The sequence below is a fragment of the Bos grunniens genome, chromosome 11, assembly GCF_055505025.1.
Source record: "Bos grunniens cultivar Pamir isolate PY7600 chromosome 11, Bosgru_T2T1.0, whole genome shotgun sequence".
NCBI classification, from domain to species: Eukaryota; Metazoa; Chordata; class Mammalia; order Artiodactyla; family Bovidae; genus Bos; species Bos grunniens.
Genome location: NC_141175.1, coordinates 6,051,151 through 6,071,183, shown reverse-complemented (window position 1 = coordinate 6,071,183; position 20,033 = coordinate 6,051,151). Strand labels below are relative to the sequence as shown.

General features: G+C 59.3%; 2 protein-coding genes across 17 annotated transcripts in view; one reads left to right on the top strand and one right to left on the bottom strand.

Moving 5' to 3' along the window:
- Positions 1-2,065, top strand: part of PRRT1B (proline rich transmembrane protein 1B) — a 44,649-nt gene extending 42,584 nt beyond the window's left edge. For both annotated transcript variants that reach the window (XM_086324496.1, XM_086324494.1), the window contains exon 4: positions 1,399-2,065. In XM_086324496.1, coding sequence (XP_086180622.1) covers positions 1,399-1,512 — 114 coding nt within the window. In that variant the 3' untranslated portion in view covers positions 1,513-2,065. The remainder of the gene's footprint in view (positions 1-1,398) is intronic.
- RAPGEF1 (Rap guanine nucleotide exchange factor 1) overlaps positions 1,504-20,033 on the bottom strand; it is a 137,268-nt gene continuing 118,738 nt past the window's right edge. For all 15 annotated transcript variants that reach the window (XM_086324475.1, XM_086324482.1, XM_086324476.1 and 12 more), the window contains 13 exons: positions 19,512-19,600; positions 15,931-16,039; positions 14,341-14,416; positions 11,450-11,534; positions 9,456-9,548; positions 8,441-8,626; positions 7,798-7,882; positions 7,562-7,656; positions 6,235-6,313; positions 6,054-6,155; positions 5,085-5,182; positions 3,947-4,075; positions 1,504-3,782 (listed from right to left, as the gene is read on the bottom strand). In XM_086324475.1, coding sequence (XP_086180601.1) covers positions 3,632-3,782; positions 3,947-4,075; positions 5,085-5,182; positions 6,054-6,155; positions 6,235-6,313; positions 7,562-7,656; positions 7,798-7,882; positions 8,441-8,626; positions 9,456-9,548; positions 11,450-11,534; positions 14,341-14,416; positions 15,931-16,039; positions 19,512-19,600 — 1,377 coding nt within the window. In that variant the 3' untranslated portion in view covers positions 1,504-3,631. The remainder of the gene's footprint in view (positions 3,783-3,946; positions 4,076-5,084; positions 5,183-6,053; positions 6,156-6,234; positions 6,314-7,561; positions 7,657-7,797; positions 7,883-8,440; positions 8,627-9,455; positions 9,549-11,449; positions 11,535-14,340; positions 14,417-15,930; positions 16,040-19,511; positions 19,601-20,033) is intronic.

Below are 20,033 nucleotides of genomic sequence, written 5' to 3'. Positions count from 1 at the left end.
CTGTTATTGTTAAGTCTCTCTTTAGGGCTATTAACATTTACTTTGTATATTTAGGTGTTATTTGGGTGAGTAAATACTTACAAATCTCTTTTCCCTATAAGGTCTTGCACATCTTTTATTGGGTTTATTCCTAGTATTTTAAGAAGTGTGATGTTAGTATAAATTGTATATTTTTAGGATGTTTTCTAGTGCGTGTGTGCATGCTCAGTTGCTGCAGTGGTGTCTGACTGCGACCTTATGCACTGTTGCCCACCAGGCTCCTTAGACCATGCGGTTCACTATAGATAGGGACATGTTTAGTTTTTTGACTGTAGTTAACTGCCTTGATTTTCTTAAGTAATCTCTTAAATTAGCTAGGATATGCGGTATAACAATGAAAGACAAAGTGATGGTGGGGTCCTTACCTCGGTCTATTTTAAAGGAACTTGTTTGAATATTTCATTATTAAGTATAATGTTTGCTTAGGGTTTTCGAAAGTAACCTTTATCAGACTAAGGAAGTTTCTGATTTCTACTTAAGTAAAAATTATGAGTGGGTGTTTTTTTTTTTTAAACAGGTCTTTCTGAGTACTAAAGTGATCATGTGATGTTCCTTCAATCTGTTAATGTATTTATTCAGGAGACGCTAGGCCATGTTGTGAAAATTTATAAACCCTAAAATCTCAGCAGCTTAATGATTAGCACAAGTTCATTTTTCGATTCATGTAAAGCCCGGTATGGAACAGTGGAAATGGCTCCTGACTGGGCTGCCTCCAGTCAGGCTCCTGCCATCTCCACACTGGGAATCTTTAGGTATGCCATGGTTGACAAAGTACACGTGGAGATGGCATGCCTGGTCCTACATCCCCAGAAGGAAAGGTGTCCCAGGTGGGACTGTCCGATAAGGGGTCAAGTACATTGACCGATTTCCGATCACTCCGTCCTTGCATCTGAGATGAGCCCAACGGGGAGTACTGATTCGCGCATCCTGTGGTGTGGGTTGCTTCTGCATCAGCAACTTCACCTGCAGCTTTCCAGCCCTCGTCTGGTTTGATGTCCAGGTGGTGGTCCACTCATACCAGGCTGCTTCCCCGTCTTCTGTTCTCAAGGGCGTTTGCTTAAGATCGAAGCTACCTGTTCAGTATAAATTACCTGTTAAGCCTGCCTGGACCTGATGTTTGTTAGTGGATTTCCAACTCAACTTAATTTCTTTACTGTCACGCACCTCTCTGTAGTGCTTCTCTGGGTTGTAGTGTTTTACTTGTATGATTTTCACATCGAGAGGCTCTATGAGGTAAAGCTGACTGCAGAGTGCTTGGTATGTAATACAGGCTAAGGAGTAACAGATACTGTTCCAGGTGTAGCTTGCTGAGCATTCACAGACTTTGTAAGGTAGAGCTGTCCTTGCTGCCACTTCCAGGTGGAGAAACTGCAAATGCTGAGAAGGGATCACAGCGACGGGGACAGAAGGCCCCTCACCCCTCCTGCCCTCAGGGTGATCAAAGAAAGGAGACAGCTCAGATGGTCGCTTTGACACGCGGCATGCGGTGCACACACAGGCGGCCGCGGCTTTCATCTGTGTTTATTTTCCTTTCATATAAAAGTTACAGGTTTGAAATGTCTGCGGGAAGATGCCACGATCAGCCGGTTAGTCTAGTTGGGGATATATTACAAAGTAATAACACTGGGAGGTGGTGGGGGGAGGCGCTGCTCAGAATCGGGGTTTAATTCGGACCTGGCACATGCCTGCCTTTGCCTTGACCCACTCACACCCGCAGGTGTGAAGGGACCCCCATAGGGGACCGAATCCTCCCGAGGGTGTCTTTGTCACACAGGCTGGCTCGTACACCTGACTTGGCCCCTAAGCCAGACAAACCACACAGCCAGGCTGGCAGCGCCTAGAGCCAGGGATGGGTCTCCAGGAGGTGGATGTGGGGAACCCTGAGCCCAATAAGTTAAAACACACACCACACCTGCTGTCCTCACGCAGGGGGGGGTCACCTGGCCCACCTGCACGGCGTGCCCGGTCTGCTCTGAAGTGAGGGGTGGCAAAGCCCCCCTGCACCCCAGGTCACGGCTGTGGGAACCACAGTCCACATGGTCCTGGGTCCTGAGCCACGGAGGCCCGGCTCCGCACACGCGGCAGCATCAGCAGAGCCGGCCAGGCCGGGAGGGAGGCTGAAATGAGAGGACTCAAAAAAGCGGGAACAAACTAAAACCCAACCCCACACACAGTACTGTTCATAAACAGCGACTCTACACACACATTCCTTAAATAATAAAGTGACGCGTTCCGCCCAAGGATCACTGCTGAGGGGTCGTAGCTGACATTTCAGACTCCTCCCCTCTGTGTACAGGACAGACACTTCTCAGTAAAAACTGTTTAGAAGCCCATGAAGGACTCAGAGTGACAGGGCTGTTTCTTTAAATAGTCAACAGAGATTGCTTCCACTCTTTTCGTTCTGTTGAAACTGGGCTAAGCCTGGATCGAGCCTGCTGTTTGCCTGCCCGAGTCCCAAACCCAGGAACAGTGGGCACTCAGTGATGTGAAACTAATCAGGAGGGGGTGGCCTGCCCGCACGCCTAGGCCTGGCTGGCATGGAGTCCGGTGGGCACCTCTGTGTGCGGAGCCCCCACTGACCTTGCCTCGGATTGTCAGCCTCAGCAGCGAGAATGGCTTAGGGGAAAGCGCACCTGCCCCTGAAGACGCCATGCCTGGCGGGCGGGTCTCTGCAGCTGGGACCCTGTCCTCCCATGGGAGAGCCGGCAGAAAGAGCCTCCCACGCGGCAGAAAGGGCTGGAAAGCAGCCCGTCTGGCCCCAGCAGGCTGGGGACAAGGCGGGAGGGGAGCCCACAGGAGCTGGAGTTTAAGGCACATGGCAAGCGACAGAGGCGGGGCCACTGGCCCACCCTCCCCTCTCTGAAGGGACTCACCAAGAGCGCCGGCCCCGCTTAGCTGGAGTGATCCTTGGGGGGGGTCACGGCCTGCCTGCCCAGCTCCCACAGTGCCCGGGTTGGGGGGTGAGGGCGGGGGGAGACGAAGGGGCGAAACAGGACCGACACGGCTGCTGCTCAGGCTTGGCGAGGGCAGGCCGGTACCGTGAGCGGAGCCCCAGCTCCGGGCTGCTAAGGGGCCCCCTGTCGTACCTTTCCAGGCCAGGTGAGCAATGCCCCCCTCCTCCGCTGAAAAAGCAGCGCGTGGGAAGTGAGAGGAGTCTGCCCGGTCTCCCCGCCCACCTGCAGGTCCCGTCATCCATGGTCACCGGGCGGGCAGCCCCGGCCCGCAGGCCCCTGCCCCTGTGTCACAACAGCAGACTCAGACAGCGCCCCTGTCTCTCAGTCTGCTGACCACGTGCTCTGCGGCTCCCGGGCTCGGGGAGGGGACACAGGCAGAGCGGAAGACGGTGCGAAAGAAGAACCCCAACCAAACCCACACCGCCGGGTCACGGCTCGGCTGTGAGAGCTGCCTGTGGCTCCGCCATGGCTGGGGGTCTGCTCCTGTGCAGGACGGAGCCGGCCACGGGCTGCGGATGCCTGCCTGGCACGGCAGGGGCCTGCCCGGGCCACCGCCACCGCACAGGTCCAAAGTCCCTTCAGCCTCGGAGCGGCCCTGCGCCTCTCTTGGGCGTTCTCCTCACCCGCGGCAGCCGCCCCTAGGTCTTCTCTTCTCTATCTGTCTTCCTCCTCGTTATGTTCCTGGGTTTGATTTTCAGAGAGAGTTCCCATAGGGCCTCCTCGGCCAGGTGGTCACTGAAGTCGTTGAAGAAGTTAATGATGTCGTCATTTCTCCGGATGTCGTAGTGCCTGGGGGAGGAGGGGGCGGCCATGAGGGCCACCAGCCCTGGGACCCCCACCGCCCAAGCGAACGCAGGGGGCGGGTGTGCCCCCGCTGGCCCTCAGAGCTAGGGGCTCCCCTCTGCTCGGGCCCCAGGGAGACCCCGCCAGCCCCCCAGGACGGCCACACTCACGCCTGCTGGAAGCACCGCATGCTGTCCAGGATGTTGAACTGCTGCCAGCGTTTGGAGAAGTTCACCTTCCCGTCAATATAGTCTGGGTTCCCCAGGTGGACGAAGGTGAGGTCCTGCAGGATGAGCCCCCTGGGAGACAGACAAGCTGGTGAGCACCCTGGGGGCGGCTCAGAAGGCAGCAGGTTTACGGGCCGGCGCCCCATGAGCGTGTCTGGGTGCTTGTGCTGCTTCTGGCGGGAACTCCTGACTCAGGTTCTGGGGCTCCGGAAAGGCGGGCTCAGGCCTGCCTGCTATGTAGGGAGCCCCACAATCCTTGTGCTGGCCTGGCAGAGCCACAGTCCACCACGTACAAGCAACAGGGACAGGAGAACAGAACCCCAAACTCGGTGGTGGTGGGGGTCAATCCCTTGGGTTATCGGGTGCAGTCACATGCTTTCACAGAGGGCATGAAGCCACCTGACGAGGGGCGGGGCGGTTCCCCCAGCCGGGAAGGCGCAGTCCGCAGCTGCCCACGGAGCCGGGGTGGGACGGAGGCAAGGAGGGGGCTGTGAGCTATAAAAGCCGTGTTTCTGAGGGTGCAGGCCTGAGGGACGTGCCCCCGGACACTCAGCCTCAGGTCACTGTGGAGTCTCCTGTCCCTCTCCTGGAAGTCCCCGCTGTCCGCTACCATGCTAAGGGATCTGACATGCACAAGAAACCCACTTAGCTCTGATTTTTCCTGCTGTTTCCCAAGCATACGTGCCATGGATTCTTTTTGGTGAAAACGCCTACCCTCATCCTGGCCCACAGGGGGACCCATCCAGAGCTGCCTCAGCCAGGTACTCCCAGAGTCCCTGGGGAGACTGGAGGGACCTCGGGCTGCTGTGAGGTGCGGCCAGGCCCGGGACAGCTGAGCAGAGCACGGTGCCACAGGCCTGTCCACATGTGCGCCTGCACACGCTCAGGGACGGGACAGGGGGAGGAGCAGCGGGACGGGGAGGTGGGCAGACTGAGCCTTGTTGCTGGACCTTCGCTCGTCTCCGCCGTCTAACAAGGAGCACGTTTTAAGTACAAGCACAGCGTCCAGGTTGGAAACCTTTCCCCACGGGTTTGTCCACGGGGCAGCGAGCGAGGGGACCCCGAGGGAGGCTGTACTCACAGGTATGGGATGCAGGGCGGTTCCACCTCCGAGAGGGCGGCCCGGTAGGCGCGGAAGGATGACGAGCTGTCGATCAGCGTGCAGTACTCGGCCAGGCCCTGGTGGGAGGACGCGTCGTCCGTGAGCGCGGCAACACCGAGCGCCGACCCAGAGCCAGGCCCCCTGCCCCGGCCGCAGGCAGGCCAGGCCTGCTGTGGACACAGGGCCACTGCAGAACCACGTGTCTAAGCGGCCAGTGCCCATGTGAGAGCTGGGTCTGGAGCTCGGGCTGCTGCTTGGCTGTGCTCAGAGCCGCAGGCCGGGCTGTGCTGCTCCCTCCCCCTCAAGCCTGCCTTCCCGCCTCTCTACACTCAAGGCAGGAGAGTAGTGACACTGCTGCTCTGCACGCTGGGTGGGCTGTGCCCCCTCACCTGTCACGTGCCTCCTCCTCCAGGAAGCCTTCCCTGCCTTCTCAGGCCCTCTTATGGGTTTCTAGAGCAGCTGGGGGGAATGTCCCACTTCTCCAGACACCACTGTTCCATAACTGTCCCTTTATATTGTCGGGAGATGACTCCCAGGGAGCCCGGCCAACACCCAGCCCTGTGGGCCTTGCCTTGCTTCCCTAGGAACAGCTCCCACGCCAGGATGAAGGTGCCCCAGGACTCCTGTGACGTGGCCACACTAGCCTCTGTCCCCTCTGATGGGAATTCCCCTCCCTTCCCAGGACACACCTACTCAGGTCTCAGGGTGACCAGCACCTCCTCGGGGCCTCCCGGATCCCAGACTGGGCCCGGCCACTCGGTCACGTGTTTGCTCAGCACCCCGTCCTTCTCCCTGAAGCGCTCCACCCGACAACAGGTCTGGCCTGGTCACAGGGTACCCCGTGCCTCACACGGCCCACCCGTAGCAGCCCCTGGGGAAGCTGGGCCTGGGCACTGCCCCCCACGCCCACAGGGCCCAGTGGCGGGAGACCAGGTGGCACCCGCCCACCTCTGAAGTCTGTTTCTGCCACTCCAGCCTGCGAATGGGGGCCGAGTCCAGCGCCGAGAGGATGGCCAAGTAGGAGTTGAAGTTGTTCAGCTTCCGTAAGTGCTGCAGGGAGGGGGAGGCAGCCGTGAGGGAGGGCGGGGACGGGTCGGGGGTCGCCGCTGGGGAGGGGGCCCCAAGTTACCTTCATGATCTTGATGAACTTCAAGAGCAGCCGTTCCCTGTCTTGGGCCTTTTCCTGCAACATGATTATCGACCGGACCCTGCGTAGACCGAGGGTGACAGCTGAGTGACTGGTCTCCCTCCGGGCCCCTGACTGGCCCTAAGAGTTGGGCATCGGAGGTGGGTGCCTGCACCCACTGGCCACGAGCCCCTGCCCACCAAGGGGCCAGTGCTGAACTCCAGGATGGGGACCTCTGACCCCATGGATGTGGGTGTTCCTGGTGAGCGCTGACCCCGAGCACCAGGGCGGCTGCAAACACCCCGTGACCAGCCTCAGGATCAGCTCGGGAGAGGAGGGGGCGTGTGGGTTAAGACGCCACTGTGCAGGCCACGAGGGAGGCCACCTCTTAGAACCTCAGCCGCAGCCTAAGGCCAGGCTCGCATGAGGACCTCATGGTGGCCTCAACCCCGTGCTGGCCAGAGGAAGTGCCCCCATCGTCTGACCCATCGGGGCACTGGCACTGAGTCTGCCTTGAGGAGCGTGGCTCTGAAGGGCCCCACCTACCCTCCTAGGGACGACCCAGGGTGTGTCTGGAGCCCCCAGTGCCCAGCAAAGGGCAGCTGGTGGCGGCACTCAGGGCTGCGTGGACCGGAAACCTCCTGGGCCTCTGTGGGGCAGCTATACCAAGCACATGCTGAGGTGCTAGAGGCTTCTGGGGGAGCGGAGGGGAGCAGGCCGAGGGGGAGAGGCCCTGCTTTCCCCAGCACACTATCTTCAGAGTGCTTGAAAAGTCCCACACGCTCCCTGGTGCTGGCGATGGGCTGTGTGTGGGTCAGGACGAGCCTGCCTGGCCGCCACGCCCTGACCATCCTCTTTTGGGCTGAGAGGCTGTGGGCGCCCCACATCCCACTGTGGAGCCAGTGGCTCTGCTGCGTTACATTGTAAACGCTCTGTGGGGTTTCACCCTGCTCTGAGGGGTTAAGGCTGAATCAAGTATTAACAGAGCCGCTCCTTCGCTGTTCTTCAGGCAGGCAGTGTGCCGGATCAGCCCTGGGGCCTTGGGGCCCTAAGCAGTGCAGGATGGCAAAGCTAAGACCCTCCCCTGAGGCCATGGATGGCAGACATTACTAATCAGTCCTGGCCAGAGTCCTCCTCAACTGGTCCCCAGGGGGCCCTTCTCGACACGCAGAACACGCTCTGTCCTGCCCTGCCTCTGGGTCACAGTGAATGCTCACAGGTCTCCAGAAGGAGCAGGGAGGGACGAAAGGGCAGCCCTTTCCCCTAGCCACGGGCACTCTGCGAAGGCACCACGGCCCGGCAGGAGGGTCCGCGCCAAGGCCCGTCTCACCAGTAGGACATGTTGTTGAAGTGCTCCGTGAACTGGGTCAGGTTCGGGCTCTTCTCCTCGTTCTGCTCTTTAGCCCAAAGCAAAACCTCAGGAATCTGAAAAAGCAGGGGGACCAGCTAGAACCCGGGCCCTCCGGCTCTGCTGGGAGCGGCGGCTCCTCTCACTCGGGGACGAGCAGCAGTGCTCACCCGGGCCAGGGACAGCCCCCACCCCGCCAGCCCCACGCATGGCTGTACCTCTATTTTATAAAAGAGCTCGGCGTCTAGCAGAGTCAGCTGCTCGGCTATTTCATGGCTGTGGAAGTCGTGCAAGGTCCCGGGCCTGGAAGACAGAGGCACTATATGAGCGGTGGGTGGACAGTACGGTGGGGGCCTCCCTGCAGGCCTCAGGAACACGACCTGTTTCACGGCCACCCAGAGACCGAGACGCCAACGAGGAGGTGATACACCAACACACCCCCACAGCCATGGGAGAGGGGCAGGCGGCAGACTGGAACCTGTACACAGATTCTCAGAATGGTCAGGGTGGCACGGGGGCTTTTGAGAATTACCAACAGTTGCTATATTAACACCAGAAAGAACTCAGTGCTGCCCACATCCTGAAAGGCACTCCTGCCCCCCGTCCTGGGATGCCCACACATGCCCTGCCACCCCACTTCCTGTTAAAATGGGATGGCCCACACATCACCACCCAGGAAGACAGGCCCAGCCTGGGGGACCCCGGTGGCTGGCCCTGAGGCACCCCATCACAGGCCCGGTCAGAACTGGACATGGGGCTGGGGACTGGGGAAGGGGTGTGCCGAGTGAAACGGGAGCGGCGGCTTCTAGCACCTCTCTGCTGGGGGGGCCCGGAGCAGCCGGGCACACAGTGGGAGCTCACCTGGCTGCCACTCCCCGGGCCGCCAGGGGCTGGTCAGAGTTGGCGCACCGGAGCAGCTTCTTCTGGTCGACCTTGTCCAGAATGTTCTTGCGGAGCACGCGTGCTAGGCTGAGCTCCCCGCTGCGCACCAGGCGGAAGACCAGCTCCATCAGCAGCTTCAGGATCTCTTCTGTCAGCTCCACCAGGCTAGAGACCCAAGGGCCACGCGGGGAGGAGCAGGAGGCAAGCACAAGAAAAGGGCTGCTGGCACCAGTCCTGAAGCCCCCAAGACCCTGAGGGCCACGGGACACCCCGCAGCAGAGCTGGGAAACTGCTGGTGGGAAGGGAGCGGCAGAGGGTCTTGGGGTGGCTGCCTGTACCCTGCACCCTGCCGGCAGAGCCCCCATGGTGGCAGGTAACTGCTGTCCTCTCGGGGGATGCTCGGAAGCACTGGACAAGCACGAGGGGCCATGCTGGGCCTGGGCTTGGAGACAAATGCTGCCCCGGAGGAGCTCCGGGCCCCGTGGGGGTGATGGGTCAAGAAGCCGTCTGGGCTCTGCGGACCGGACCCCCCAGAACCTCCCTGCACTTCCTCCTCACAGTGTGCCCCAGCCCCACCCCGCGGTCACTGAGGTCACTCCCCAGCAGGTCACCTCCCTGAGGGCAAGGCTGGGGGTGCTCTCTGGACCCAGGAAAGGAACCTCGTGCTCTGTGTTTGTTAAATGAAGGGAAATGGCCAAGTGCCACTCAGCGGAGCAGGGACAGCTGCAGAGGGCATGAGAAGGTCCCTCCCGACGCTGGTGGCCGAGGGCACTGCCCCCACGAGGAAGTCAGGGCCGACTAGGTCTGAGCGGCCAGGTCATCCTCCTGGGGCTCACGCTGAAGCTGGCAGGAGCGAGCCATCCAGGACCCTGGGCGGGGCGGTGGGCAGGTGACCCAGGAGACGCAGGTGGAAATGTGATGGGAGGCTCAGGTCTCTGGGGAAGCCTGCACGCCGACACCTGCGGCCTGCCATCCTGCGGGCAGAAGGACTCACCAGAGCTCGTCCACCACCCGCACCAGCACAAAGAACGTGTTCTTGCTCACACGCTTCTTGAATGTGTCGGCGAAAGGTGAGAACTTCTCGTACGTGGAGCCCGAGTTAAAGAAACAGCCGTCCTCGCGGGCAGGGGTGGGGACGTAAAGGGAAGGCCGCCCTCCTCCTCCTCCTCCCTTCCTGAGTGAACCCTGGGAACATGGGGAGGGCAGAGGCCTGTGCGGGGCGGCAGGGCTGTGACGGGGGTCAGCCCGCACCTATTTGACCCTGAGGATCGCTCTTGACCACCAGCCTCTCCTGCCTGCAGAGCCGTTGCCTGCATGCCCAGGCCTGCCTCTCTGCCAGGGTGGACCCAAGGTCCCTGTGACGCACTGACACACGGCCGCCTCCTGAGCTCAGGCAGAGGAAAGCAGTTCCCTGGGGGAGGCGCACAGCCTGGCAGGGCAGGTCACTCTCGTCATCCATCCCCAGGTCCTTCCCCAGCTCTGGAGACCCACTGCCCTGGGGTGTCATGGCTTCTCGCTGCCCTCCTGGGTTCGCCGTCTCCGGACCCTTCTCGGCTCCCTCCCACCCGCTCTCTAGAAATGCACTCGGGAGGGAGTTGCAGACCAGGGACCGTGCTGGTGCCTGCCGCACCAAGGCTCGCCAGCCAGCTGTGCCCAAGGTCTTGGTGCTGTGACTTGTCCACTGAAATGCCTGAAGTGGCCACACAGAGTATATGCTGCGAAGCCGGGTCTGGGAGGCCTGGGCATGGGTGCATTTCCTCCACACTGCCATGCGGGTCCCATGACCCTCTCTGAACCTCGCTTCCCCTAATTATACGTGGTGGGAAATAGTATCAGGGCACTGCCGTGCAGTGACATAAGTACATAAAATGCTATCAGAGCTGAGTGAGGTCGCCCGTGCAGCGCTCTGCACCACAGCCGACACCAGGAGGGTCTCAGCAGGTGTGAGTCACTCATCACTGAGCCAGGACTGCGGCCACTGCAGGTGTGAAGCTGGAGGGCAGGAAGTCTGTGCGTGGGCCGTCTGGTTCTGAGGGCCCGGGGCCCCAAGGCGGGTCACAGAGGAGACGGAGGCCAGGCGGGGGACGCCTGGGCACAGGGGAGGGCGGGGAGAGTGGAAGGACTCAGGCCTGCCCGCCTAGGGCTGGGCTGTCCAGCAGGTGGCAGCCACGGGCTGTGACGCAGGACGAGGCCGGGAGGGGACCCACTTCTGGGACAGGAGCTGCAGGTCAGTCTTGGCAGGAGGGGCAAGACTGCATCTGAGAAAGAGGCGACAGAGCAGGTCCCTGCCAGCCTTGGGTCTTCCTTGGCCACTGCTGGGGGGCGTCGTCTCTGAAAAGGCGAGCCGTGGACGCCGAGCTTCTGTCCACTGCTGGGCCTGCTGGCAGGTGGAGGGGCCGAGCCTGCCCTGGGGTTGTTCCCTGGAGTCCTAATGCCCTCACGTCCCGTGCACTTTGTACCTGTCACCCCCGGTGCTCAGGGCTCAGCTCCCAGAGGCTGCACATGCCAGTGACCTGGATCCCCAGGACCCACACACTCCCTCCCTCAGGGTGCATTGTTCTCGTCATGTCCGACTGTGTGGGCTGCAGCCCTCCAGGCTCCTCTGTCCATGGGATTCTCCAGGCCAGAACACTGGAGTGGGTTGCCATTCCCTTCTCCAGGGGATCTTCCAGACCCAGGGATAGAACCTGTGTCTCCTGCATTGGCAGATGGATTCTTTACCGCTAGCACCACCTGGGAAACCCCTCAGGGCGTATCAGGTCCTTCCGTCTCAGAATCACCCAGTGATCACAATGGCCACCAGGCAGCACTCTCTGTTCCAAGCACATCACGTAACGTCACTCGGCCCTCTCAAGACAGAATGAGGCTCAAAGGAGCCTGGCCTGAGGCCTCAAGCTGGGACATACAGAGCTGGGCTGGGCACTGCCCCTCATCGCTGCCCCCACCCTGCAGACGGCTCTCTGAAGGAGGGTGAGGCGGCAAGGATATCTGTACTGCAGCTTCTGGATGAGCTCCTCAGGAGTGATGAAGGTCCTGTAGGTGGTCAGGAAGGCCTCGCAGTACAACACCAGATCTGGAGGGAGGAGCAAGGAACGAATCAGCTAGCCTGCTGCTGGTATGGGCATCGATGGGCAGCATGCCCGCTGCAGGATGCGCTCCCCACTCTGACCAGACGCTGAGGGCCTCTTGTTTGCCCAAAGACTTGACGATTAGAGTCTTAACCATCACAGGCAAAGAGAACACAATTCAGACCTGTCAGCAGGGCTCTGAAGCTAAGTGACAGGTAACGCTCAGGGGCAGCAGGGCCCAGGAACAACCGCCTTGGGAGTCCCCACACAGTGAGAGGCTGAGGGAAAGGCCTGGGGCTCTGCCTGGCACACCTGGCACACCAGGTGCAGGCTCTGGTGCCAGGGGAGGGAGGGGCCCCCTAGGAGGAGCCTGGCCTGGAGGCTGGGTGGTACTCGGGCTGGCCACTCCCACTCAACACCTCCCTTTCCCTTTAGGGAGCTTCTCGTCGGGGATTCCCAAACTTTCCAGATTCACAACGGTCCCTTTATTCACAGCTGTGACACACCCTCCTAACCAGGCAGTCTCTGACACTGAGGAAAAAATAAGGGAGTTTTAAATGAAGGTCCCTCCTGGAGACACAGGACCTGGTCAAGCTAGTGAACTTCAGGTTATCCTGTGCTGGAACTAAGGTTTGAGTCTGGATTTGGCTCCCAAGCCTGTGATCCTCCCCATGAGGCTGACCTGTGATCCTCCCTGTGAGGCTGACCTGTGGTCCTCCCCATGAGGCTGACCTGCAGTCCTCCCTGCGAAGCTGACCTGTAATCCTCCCCATGAGGCTATGGCCCTCCCCGTGAGGCTGACCTGCGATCCTCCCCAGGAGGCTGATCTGCAGTCCCCCCTGTGAGGCTGAGCGCACACTTGCTAGACACAGACCACTGTCTGCTGTCTTCTCTCATCCCTCCCCCAACTCGCTGGGGGGAGGCCCCGAGAACCCCTTCTCCAGCTGAGCAGCCCTACCTGGTTGAGCCCTGGCTCCTGTCCCCTGCCCTCCCTGATCACCCTCAGGACAACGAGGGGAGAAGCCCCCCCTGCACCCATGTCTGGGGCATGCTGGTGGGGCCCGGCCGGCAGAGTGGTGACCTGAGGGGGGCTCAGGGCAGGGGCCACAGTGGGGTCAGCGGCACTGGGCTTGGGCTTCCTCCTGGACTCCAAGCACCGCCCCCCGGCACCACCCAACTCCTGTCAAGACTGGGCTTCTGTTCAAAGAGGGATGAGGAAGCAGAGATGGGTTGAGCACCAGCCAAGGCTTGCTTCTGAAAGAAGGGGTCTGGGGCTGCGCCCTGAGCCTGGGGCCTCCAGCCAGTGGTGTGGTCTCTGGCCTGCAGGCAGCCCCTGCCTGAGGAGTTTGCTATGGCCCAGGGCCTTTAACTCAACGTCCATCCCGGGGACAAATGCTGGAGCCTCAAAACCCCTCCATGGAGAAGAGCGAGTGGAAGCCCCCAGGGGCAGTAGGGCCGCGTCCCCAGGCACAGTCAGTACTGGCTGAAAGGTCTCGGGGCCGCCCTGCCCGCCGGGCTCCCTCTGGCCTGGGCCACAGCCCGCGGCACCTGGCAGGTCAGCAGCATCCTGCTAAAAGCCGAGGTCTGAAGCTGGCCCCCATTCAGCCTCTCTCTCCAGGTTGAGGGCGGAGCTCCGGCCGGTGCAGCAGGCGTGGGGGAGGGGGCACTGCAGAGGCTGTCCCGGGATGCAGAGACCCCCCAGCACTTCCTATGTGCCAGGTGTGTTTCATCTAAGCTCATGCAACCTTCACACCCACCGGGCGCCTAACCGCTTCACAAAGCTGAGTCAGCTGAGGCCGGGCAGGGGCTAGAGGCCGCCTGCCAGGGTTCAAACCCAGGGTCTCCAAGACTGTGCAGTGCTCGGGTCAGAAGAAACCCGCAGGGCAACAGCGTGGCTGCGGAGAGTCTGCGGGAGCCATTTCTTCTTTTTCTCCGGTTTTCAAATTTTCAGCAATGCAAACAATTACTCTGGTACTGATTTCCTAATTTAAAATTTTCCATCTGGGCGACATACTTGGGGAAACCTGCTGTCAAGACGCGAGGACCAGGTCGAGTACAGACATGAAATTGGGGGGTTAGGGTTTCAAGACTGAGGTGTTTCAATTCCTCCACTCCCTACTTCAACGCTGCTGTTCCGTCACCTGACAATTTAAAAAATGTAAAAAGGAAATGGATGTGGGGGGAGGCGGCCCCTCCCGCCTGACCAAGGTCACGGGCGCTGGCCTCACGGCTCCCCTCCCCCGCCCCCAGAACACAACCTGGAAGGCCTGCGCCCTCACCAGCGGGCAGGCGGGCCCTGCTCCTCCAGCCCTCCCGAAGGCCCGGGCGGAAGTGCGGTGTCTCTGTGCCGAGGGCGGGAGCCCCGCTCGGTGCCGGTACCGCTGCTGGGGGACTGGACAGAGTGTCTGCCCACAAAGCTCCCAGAGGAAAAGAGACGCAGCCCAGCGCGGCCGTCAGGGCCAAACATCAGGAAGAGCAGAAAACGCTCCCCGTACGTCAACATGACTTCACTGCTGTGGCAGGCGTGTTGTTGCTCAGGCCCTGTCTGTGCAGTGCCCGCAGGTGCTGAGCTCTGTCCCGGAAACTCGCCCCCTGACAAGGCCGGAGCCCCACTACCCGCACGCAAAGCACCCACTCAGAGAGAGAGCTGGGGCGTACAGGCGCTGGCCTTGCATGTGGGTCACTGTCCACCAGTGGTGCCCACGTAGGACCTGCAGCTCCGACCCGCTCAGTGCTAGGAGGGAGGGGGGCAGAGCCGTGGCTTCCGCGGGACCCCCCGCCCCCGCCGAGCTCTGCACAGGGTAGCCGTACCTTTCCTGTCCGTCTCCGTGGCATGGACGAGGAGGATGTCGCCCGACCCTCCACGGACGTCTGGCCCGTCATCGCCCTGCAGGAGCACAGCAGAGGAGGGCATGGGGCAGAGTACAGCCGTGAGAGTCGGTTTAGGGACGAGCTGACAGACCCCCCAGGTCCTCACGGCACCCCCACGCTCCGGGAGCGGCCCGGCCCAGCTGCAGAGGCCAGGGTGCTCATCCGACCCGCACGCTCCACAGACGGCACCGGGCACCGAGGACACTGCCAGGTCGGGGACCTGGCTCCCAACAGTCCTCCAGCCCACGGGTCAGAGAGCGGAGAAGGGGAGGGGGGAGCCCACAGGGAGGCAGGCAGGACTGGAGGGTGCAGGACGAGAGTGCAGACGGCAGGCTGCTTCCAGGAGAGCTGCAGCAAGCTGCCGAACCCACACCTGCTCTCTGGGGGAGGGACACACGTTCTTCCCAGGAGCCCTTAGAGGAGTGAGATACGTCACAAAGATGCTGAGTTATAGCCAGTGTGGCTTATACTGACCGCAGCCTGTCTATTAAGGGAAAAGTCTTATTTTCCTAGGAGCAAACGGAGGCGTTCACCCATAAACCTGGCCTGGAGCCAAGAAAGAGCTGTCACAGGACCAGAAGGCCCAGGCTACTCCCTGTAATCCTGAAGGAGACCGCCCAGCGCGTGCCTCCGCGTGTCTCCAGCACTCGCCCTCAGAGACGCGGCTTCCTCTCTAGGGCAGGCTTTATCCCTGGAAACCCAGGGTCCTGGGAGCATCCTGGATTTCTAGCTAAGGCAGGGCAGGGACGCCCAGGACCTGCTTTTTCTGAAGAAACTTCTGGCAAGTCACATCATTCTCTCTGCAGAGGAGCCAGCCCCCACCTTTTGGTTCCTCCAGGCCATGACAAGGCCATGTCTGTCACGGAGAACACGTGTGTAGAACAGGCTACCTCCCCGGGGAGGGGTCAAGGCCGTCACTGGGAGCTGCTCCCCCGAGTCCCCAGGGTTGCTGGGCAGCAGGGAGTGGAAGGCCCTCTCAGCTCAGCTCCTCGGGCGGTGACAGGTTTGGGCACTATGTTCACCAGTGAGGTTCTTCTGATAAGACACGGGCTGGAGGCAGCCGTGTGGCCAGGCCTGAAATCCCTTCATCGGCGTGTGCCTCCCCCGCAGAGAGAGCCATGTGGACGGTTCTGTCACTAACATGAAAACACCCTGAACTAAGGAGGGCCCAGCACACAGGGCTCCATGCTGAGCACCCACGTGGGCTTCGTTCTCACCACAGCCTCCAGAGTCCCGTCGTCTGGGGCTTATGGAGGACAGGCCACTTGCCCAAGCTCACTCGCCAAGTGTTGGAGAAGGGACAGCACACTTCCTCTGGGCAGTCGCCAGTGTGCCCAGGGTCCTGGAGCACCTACAGTGGCCCAGGCACGGGGCCAGGACAAGAGGGTGCAGAGCCAACAGCCCAGGGCCACCGGGGGTCAGCACTTGGCTGCAGCCTTTCTGTGTGGGTCACTTCCAGGTTCCCTTCTCAACACCCCTTCACCCTCTCTCTGGGCCAGACGCTGCATGTACGGCCTGTGAGGAACCCACCTCTTGCTTGAGGGTCAGCCTTGCCATGATCTCGTTGTGGTCGATGAGGGAGAGCTCGTCCACCTCCTCCTCTGACTGAGCCTCTGGAGCGTCTGGTGACTTCCGGGCCCTGGAAAGAGATGTGGTTTGTGTTGTGTCAGCAGGCCTGGGGCTTCAGGCACCTGCGGCCGAGGCAGCGTGACCCGTGCGTGGGGTCCGGGTGGTACTGATGCTCCCCGAGCAAGTCTTCCCTGGACCGCAGCTCCACGTGAAGACCAGACCCGCTCCCACCCCTCCACAGGGGGTGGACGGATGCCGGGACGCAGACTGGATTTCTAACTCTGCTCCTGATGAGCTGTGTGACCTCAGGACAGTCCCTGCTCTCTGCGTGCTCCATCGGTTAAGTGGAAGGGATTAAGCACACAGATCAAGAAGGTTCCACTGAGAGCTTTGATGAAGTAACGGTCTCAGTCATCTGCATCAAGGCCCACCGCACGGACGGTCAGTACTCCAGGAGAGGACAGCACAGGGCCAGCGGGGTAGGGGACAGGCCAGCACACATCTCAATGCCATTCCAGGTCTTTGCCCGGGGCCACTTCTCTGGGAGACTGAAGAGCGGGAACCAGGCCCTTGTCCTTGGAGTGCTGGTGGGGACAAGGGCCAGGAGGGCCTGAGGGTAGGACGGGCAAGCTAGGACTGAAGCACTGAGCAGGAGTGTGGGGAGGAGAGAACCCCCAGAGGAAGCACATGGGGAGTGGGGGGGGACGCAGCAGGCAGACGGCCATGGGATCTGTAGGCACCTTGCTTTCCCCCAGGGTTTTATCCGTGATTCCCATCATTCTCATGAAGGACCCCGTGAGCCACGGACTGGCCTTGTGGTCAGAGGCCTCATTTTTAATACTCAGTATCTAAGACATAAGGTGTCTTGGCAAGACACCTCTGCCGCTGGGTGTTAGAGTAGAACACCCACCACCCCTTAACACTCGGGGAGACCTGAGGCGCCGTGTCACACAGATGGACCCCATGGGCACGACTCTGAGGAGCGGCCAGAGCAGGCCGGGTGGGCAGCCCTCGTCAACAGTCCCCTGGGGAAAGCTTTCCATTTTTTCCCCTATCTCTTGCTGTTTTCACCATATCTTTAACTATTTATGCTTTCGCTTGACAAAAACAATGGGTATTGCTTAGCTCTGCACCCAGGACCCCCAGCCAAACCTTAGCCAAAAGAGTGAGGAAAAATTGAACGTGTGAACATCTCACAAAGAAGGGAATGTCAGCATGAAGTCGCAGGTGGCAGAGCTGATAGGCGGGTCCTGCAATTACCCTTTCTACGTGCAGGTTGGAGAGTTACTACGTATTTCCACAGCCGGTCAGGTTTGACTCAGGCCAACACTGAGAATGTTACCAAAGATTACAGAGACATATGGCTAAATGCAAACATGAATCCTGATTGACCTGGTTCCAAAAAAATCAGTCTTATGAGATATATGCTGTCTAGGTTTCTCACAGCTTTTCTTTCAAGGAGCAAGTGTATTTTTAATTTCATGGCTGCATTCATTGTCTGCAGTGATTTTGGAGCCTGGGAAGATAAAATTTGCCACTGCTTCTGCTTTTCTCCCATCTATTTGCCATGAAGTGATGGGACCGGATGCCACGATCTTAGTTTTTTTAATGTTGAGTTTCAAGCCAGCTTTTTCACTCTCTTCTTTCACCCTCATCAGGAGGATCTTTACTTCCTCTTCACTTTCTATCATCTGCATATCAGAAGGAAGTTCTTATTACTCTTCTTGGGTGTGATAATCATACTGTAATCAGGTTGGCACTTTTGAGGCATGCTGAAATATCTAGGGACTGAGAGTCATATTCATAACAGTTTCGAATACACACGACATACAATATACACACTACCTGTAGAAACTCACGATAAAAAATTTGGGGGTAGGAATCTTTTATACTCCATTTTACTTGAACTCGTAAGAGGCGGAGGAGAGGTTGGCTTAGGATTTGAAGAAGAAAACACTGTTACGGATAGTTGTAAGGCGAACAATACGTGTGCACATACTCAAGAAGCAGTGGCTGTCTGTGGGCTGGCATGGAGGCCTTTGAGGGGTGGGATTATGTTACATCAGCAAGCACGGAAACAACGCTGATTTCATCGCCCATTGACATCACCATCAGAGCTCGCAGGTGACTGGGTCCATTTTCCACGGGCAGCACTACTTTGAAAGGCATCTTTTCTTCTGAGCAGCGGGTCTCAACAGTGGGCTTAAAATATTCAGTGAACCACGCTGTGAACAGATGTTCTGTCACCCAGGCTTTGCTGTTTCACGTACAGAGCACAGGCAGAATAGAGTCAGCATCACTCTTATGGGCCCTAGGATTTTCAGATGGTGAGTGAGCACTGGCTTCAGCTTCAAGCCACCAGCTGTGTTAGCCCCCAAGAGAGTCAGCCTGTCCTTTGACGTTTGAAGCCAGGCACTGACTCCCCCTCTCTGGCTGTGAAAAGCCCGGATGGCACCTTCTTCCAGTGGAGGCTGCTTCCTCTGCCGTCTAGTATAGCCTCCCCCATGGATGATCTCAGCTGGGACTTCTCGATGACCTGCTGCAGCTCCTGCGTCAGCATCTGCTGCTTCGCCTGCACTTGCGTGTTATGAGATGGCTTCTCTCCCGAACCCTCATGAGCCACTCCTGCCAGGTTCAGAATTTTCTTCTGCAGCCTCCTCACCTCACTCAGCCTTCAGAGAATTGAAGAGATCAGGGTCTTTCTCTGGATGAGGCTTAAGGGAGTGTTGGGCTGGTTTGTTTGTTCTTCTATCCAGACCACCCAAACGTTCTCCGTACCAGCAGGAAGGCTGTTTCTCTGTCTTACCATTCGTGTGATCTCTGGAGCAGCCCTTCTAATTTCTTTCAAGGACTTTCTTTGCCTTCACAACACGCCTACCAGTTTGGTTGGTGTGAGAGGCCTAGCTCTAGGCCTGTCCTGGCTTTCAAAATGCCTTCCTCGCTGAACTCCATCATTTTTAGCTTTTGATTTAAAGTGACACAGGAGCGATTCTTCCTTTCACTTGAACACTTAGGGGCCAATGTGGGGTTATTAACTAGCCTAACTTCAATACTGTGTATCTGGGGACAGGGAGGCCTGAGAGGGAGGGAGACGGGGGCGGCTGGGGGTGCGGGGGATAGCTATTCGGAGAGTGTGGAGCAGTCCGAACGCACACCGTGTTTATTGATTCAGTCTGCCATCTTATATGGACACAGTCTGTGATGCCCCAAAGCAATTACCATAGTAACCTCAAAGATCATAGATTGTCATAATGAATACAGTAATAGTGTATAGTTTGAAATCAATATATAGTTTGAAATCCTGGGAGAATTAGCAAACTGCGATGCAGAAACACTAAGCAAGAAGATGCTGTTGGAAAGACGGTGCCCACAGACTGGCTTGACGCAGGGCTGCTACAAACTTTCTATTGGTAAAAAGCACAGCATCTGCACAGCCCAGGTGTGAACACAAACCCCCAGAGGCCTTGCGGGCAGGGGCAGTGGTCACCGGATGGTAGACACGCTGTTCTCAGGGTGCTTGCCCCACGAGGGGCTTTTCCTACCTGTCCCCGCTGTCCCTGCCCTCCTTCCCGGGCACACAGCTGGCCGATGTGGCGTCTCTGGAGTGTCCATCCTTCGCCGCGGGTGACTCCTGGGAAGAGAAGGCAGAGCTGGGTGTGTGACAGCTGCCCCTGTTGGGCTGCTCTCCGCAGAGCACCTGCCTGCATGCGGCTTCGGAGCGCGAGTTCCCAGGGAGTGGCCTGAGATATAAACGCGTCCACCGCGACCGGCACACAGGAAGCACGGCCTCTTCCGACTAGTACCCTGCCTTCAGGGAGAGTGAAGGCTCCGCTACCCAGAGCCTCTGTCAGCTGCCGGCCTAGACGGAGCCATCCCATCACCTCCCGGCAGAAAGGGCCGCCCCAGGGGCTACCTACCACACAGCCAAGCTCAGCCAGTGCATGCCCTTCCTCCGTGGCCCTGACCAACACCCTACCAGCTGGCGGTCATCCACGTGCCCGGGCACACAGAGAAACAGAGGCTTTGGGGAGGGACACAGCCCTGCCCCTGACGCCAGAGCTGAA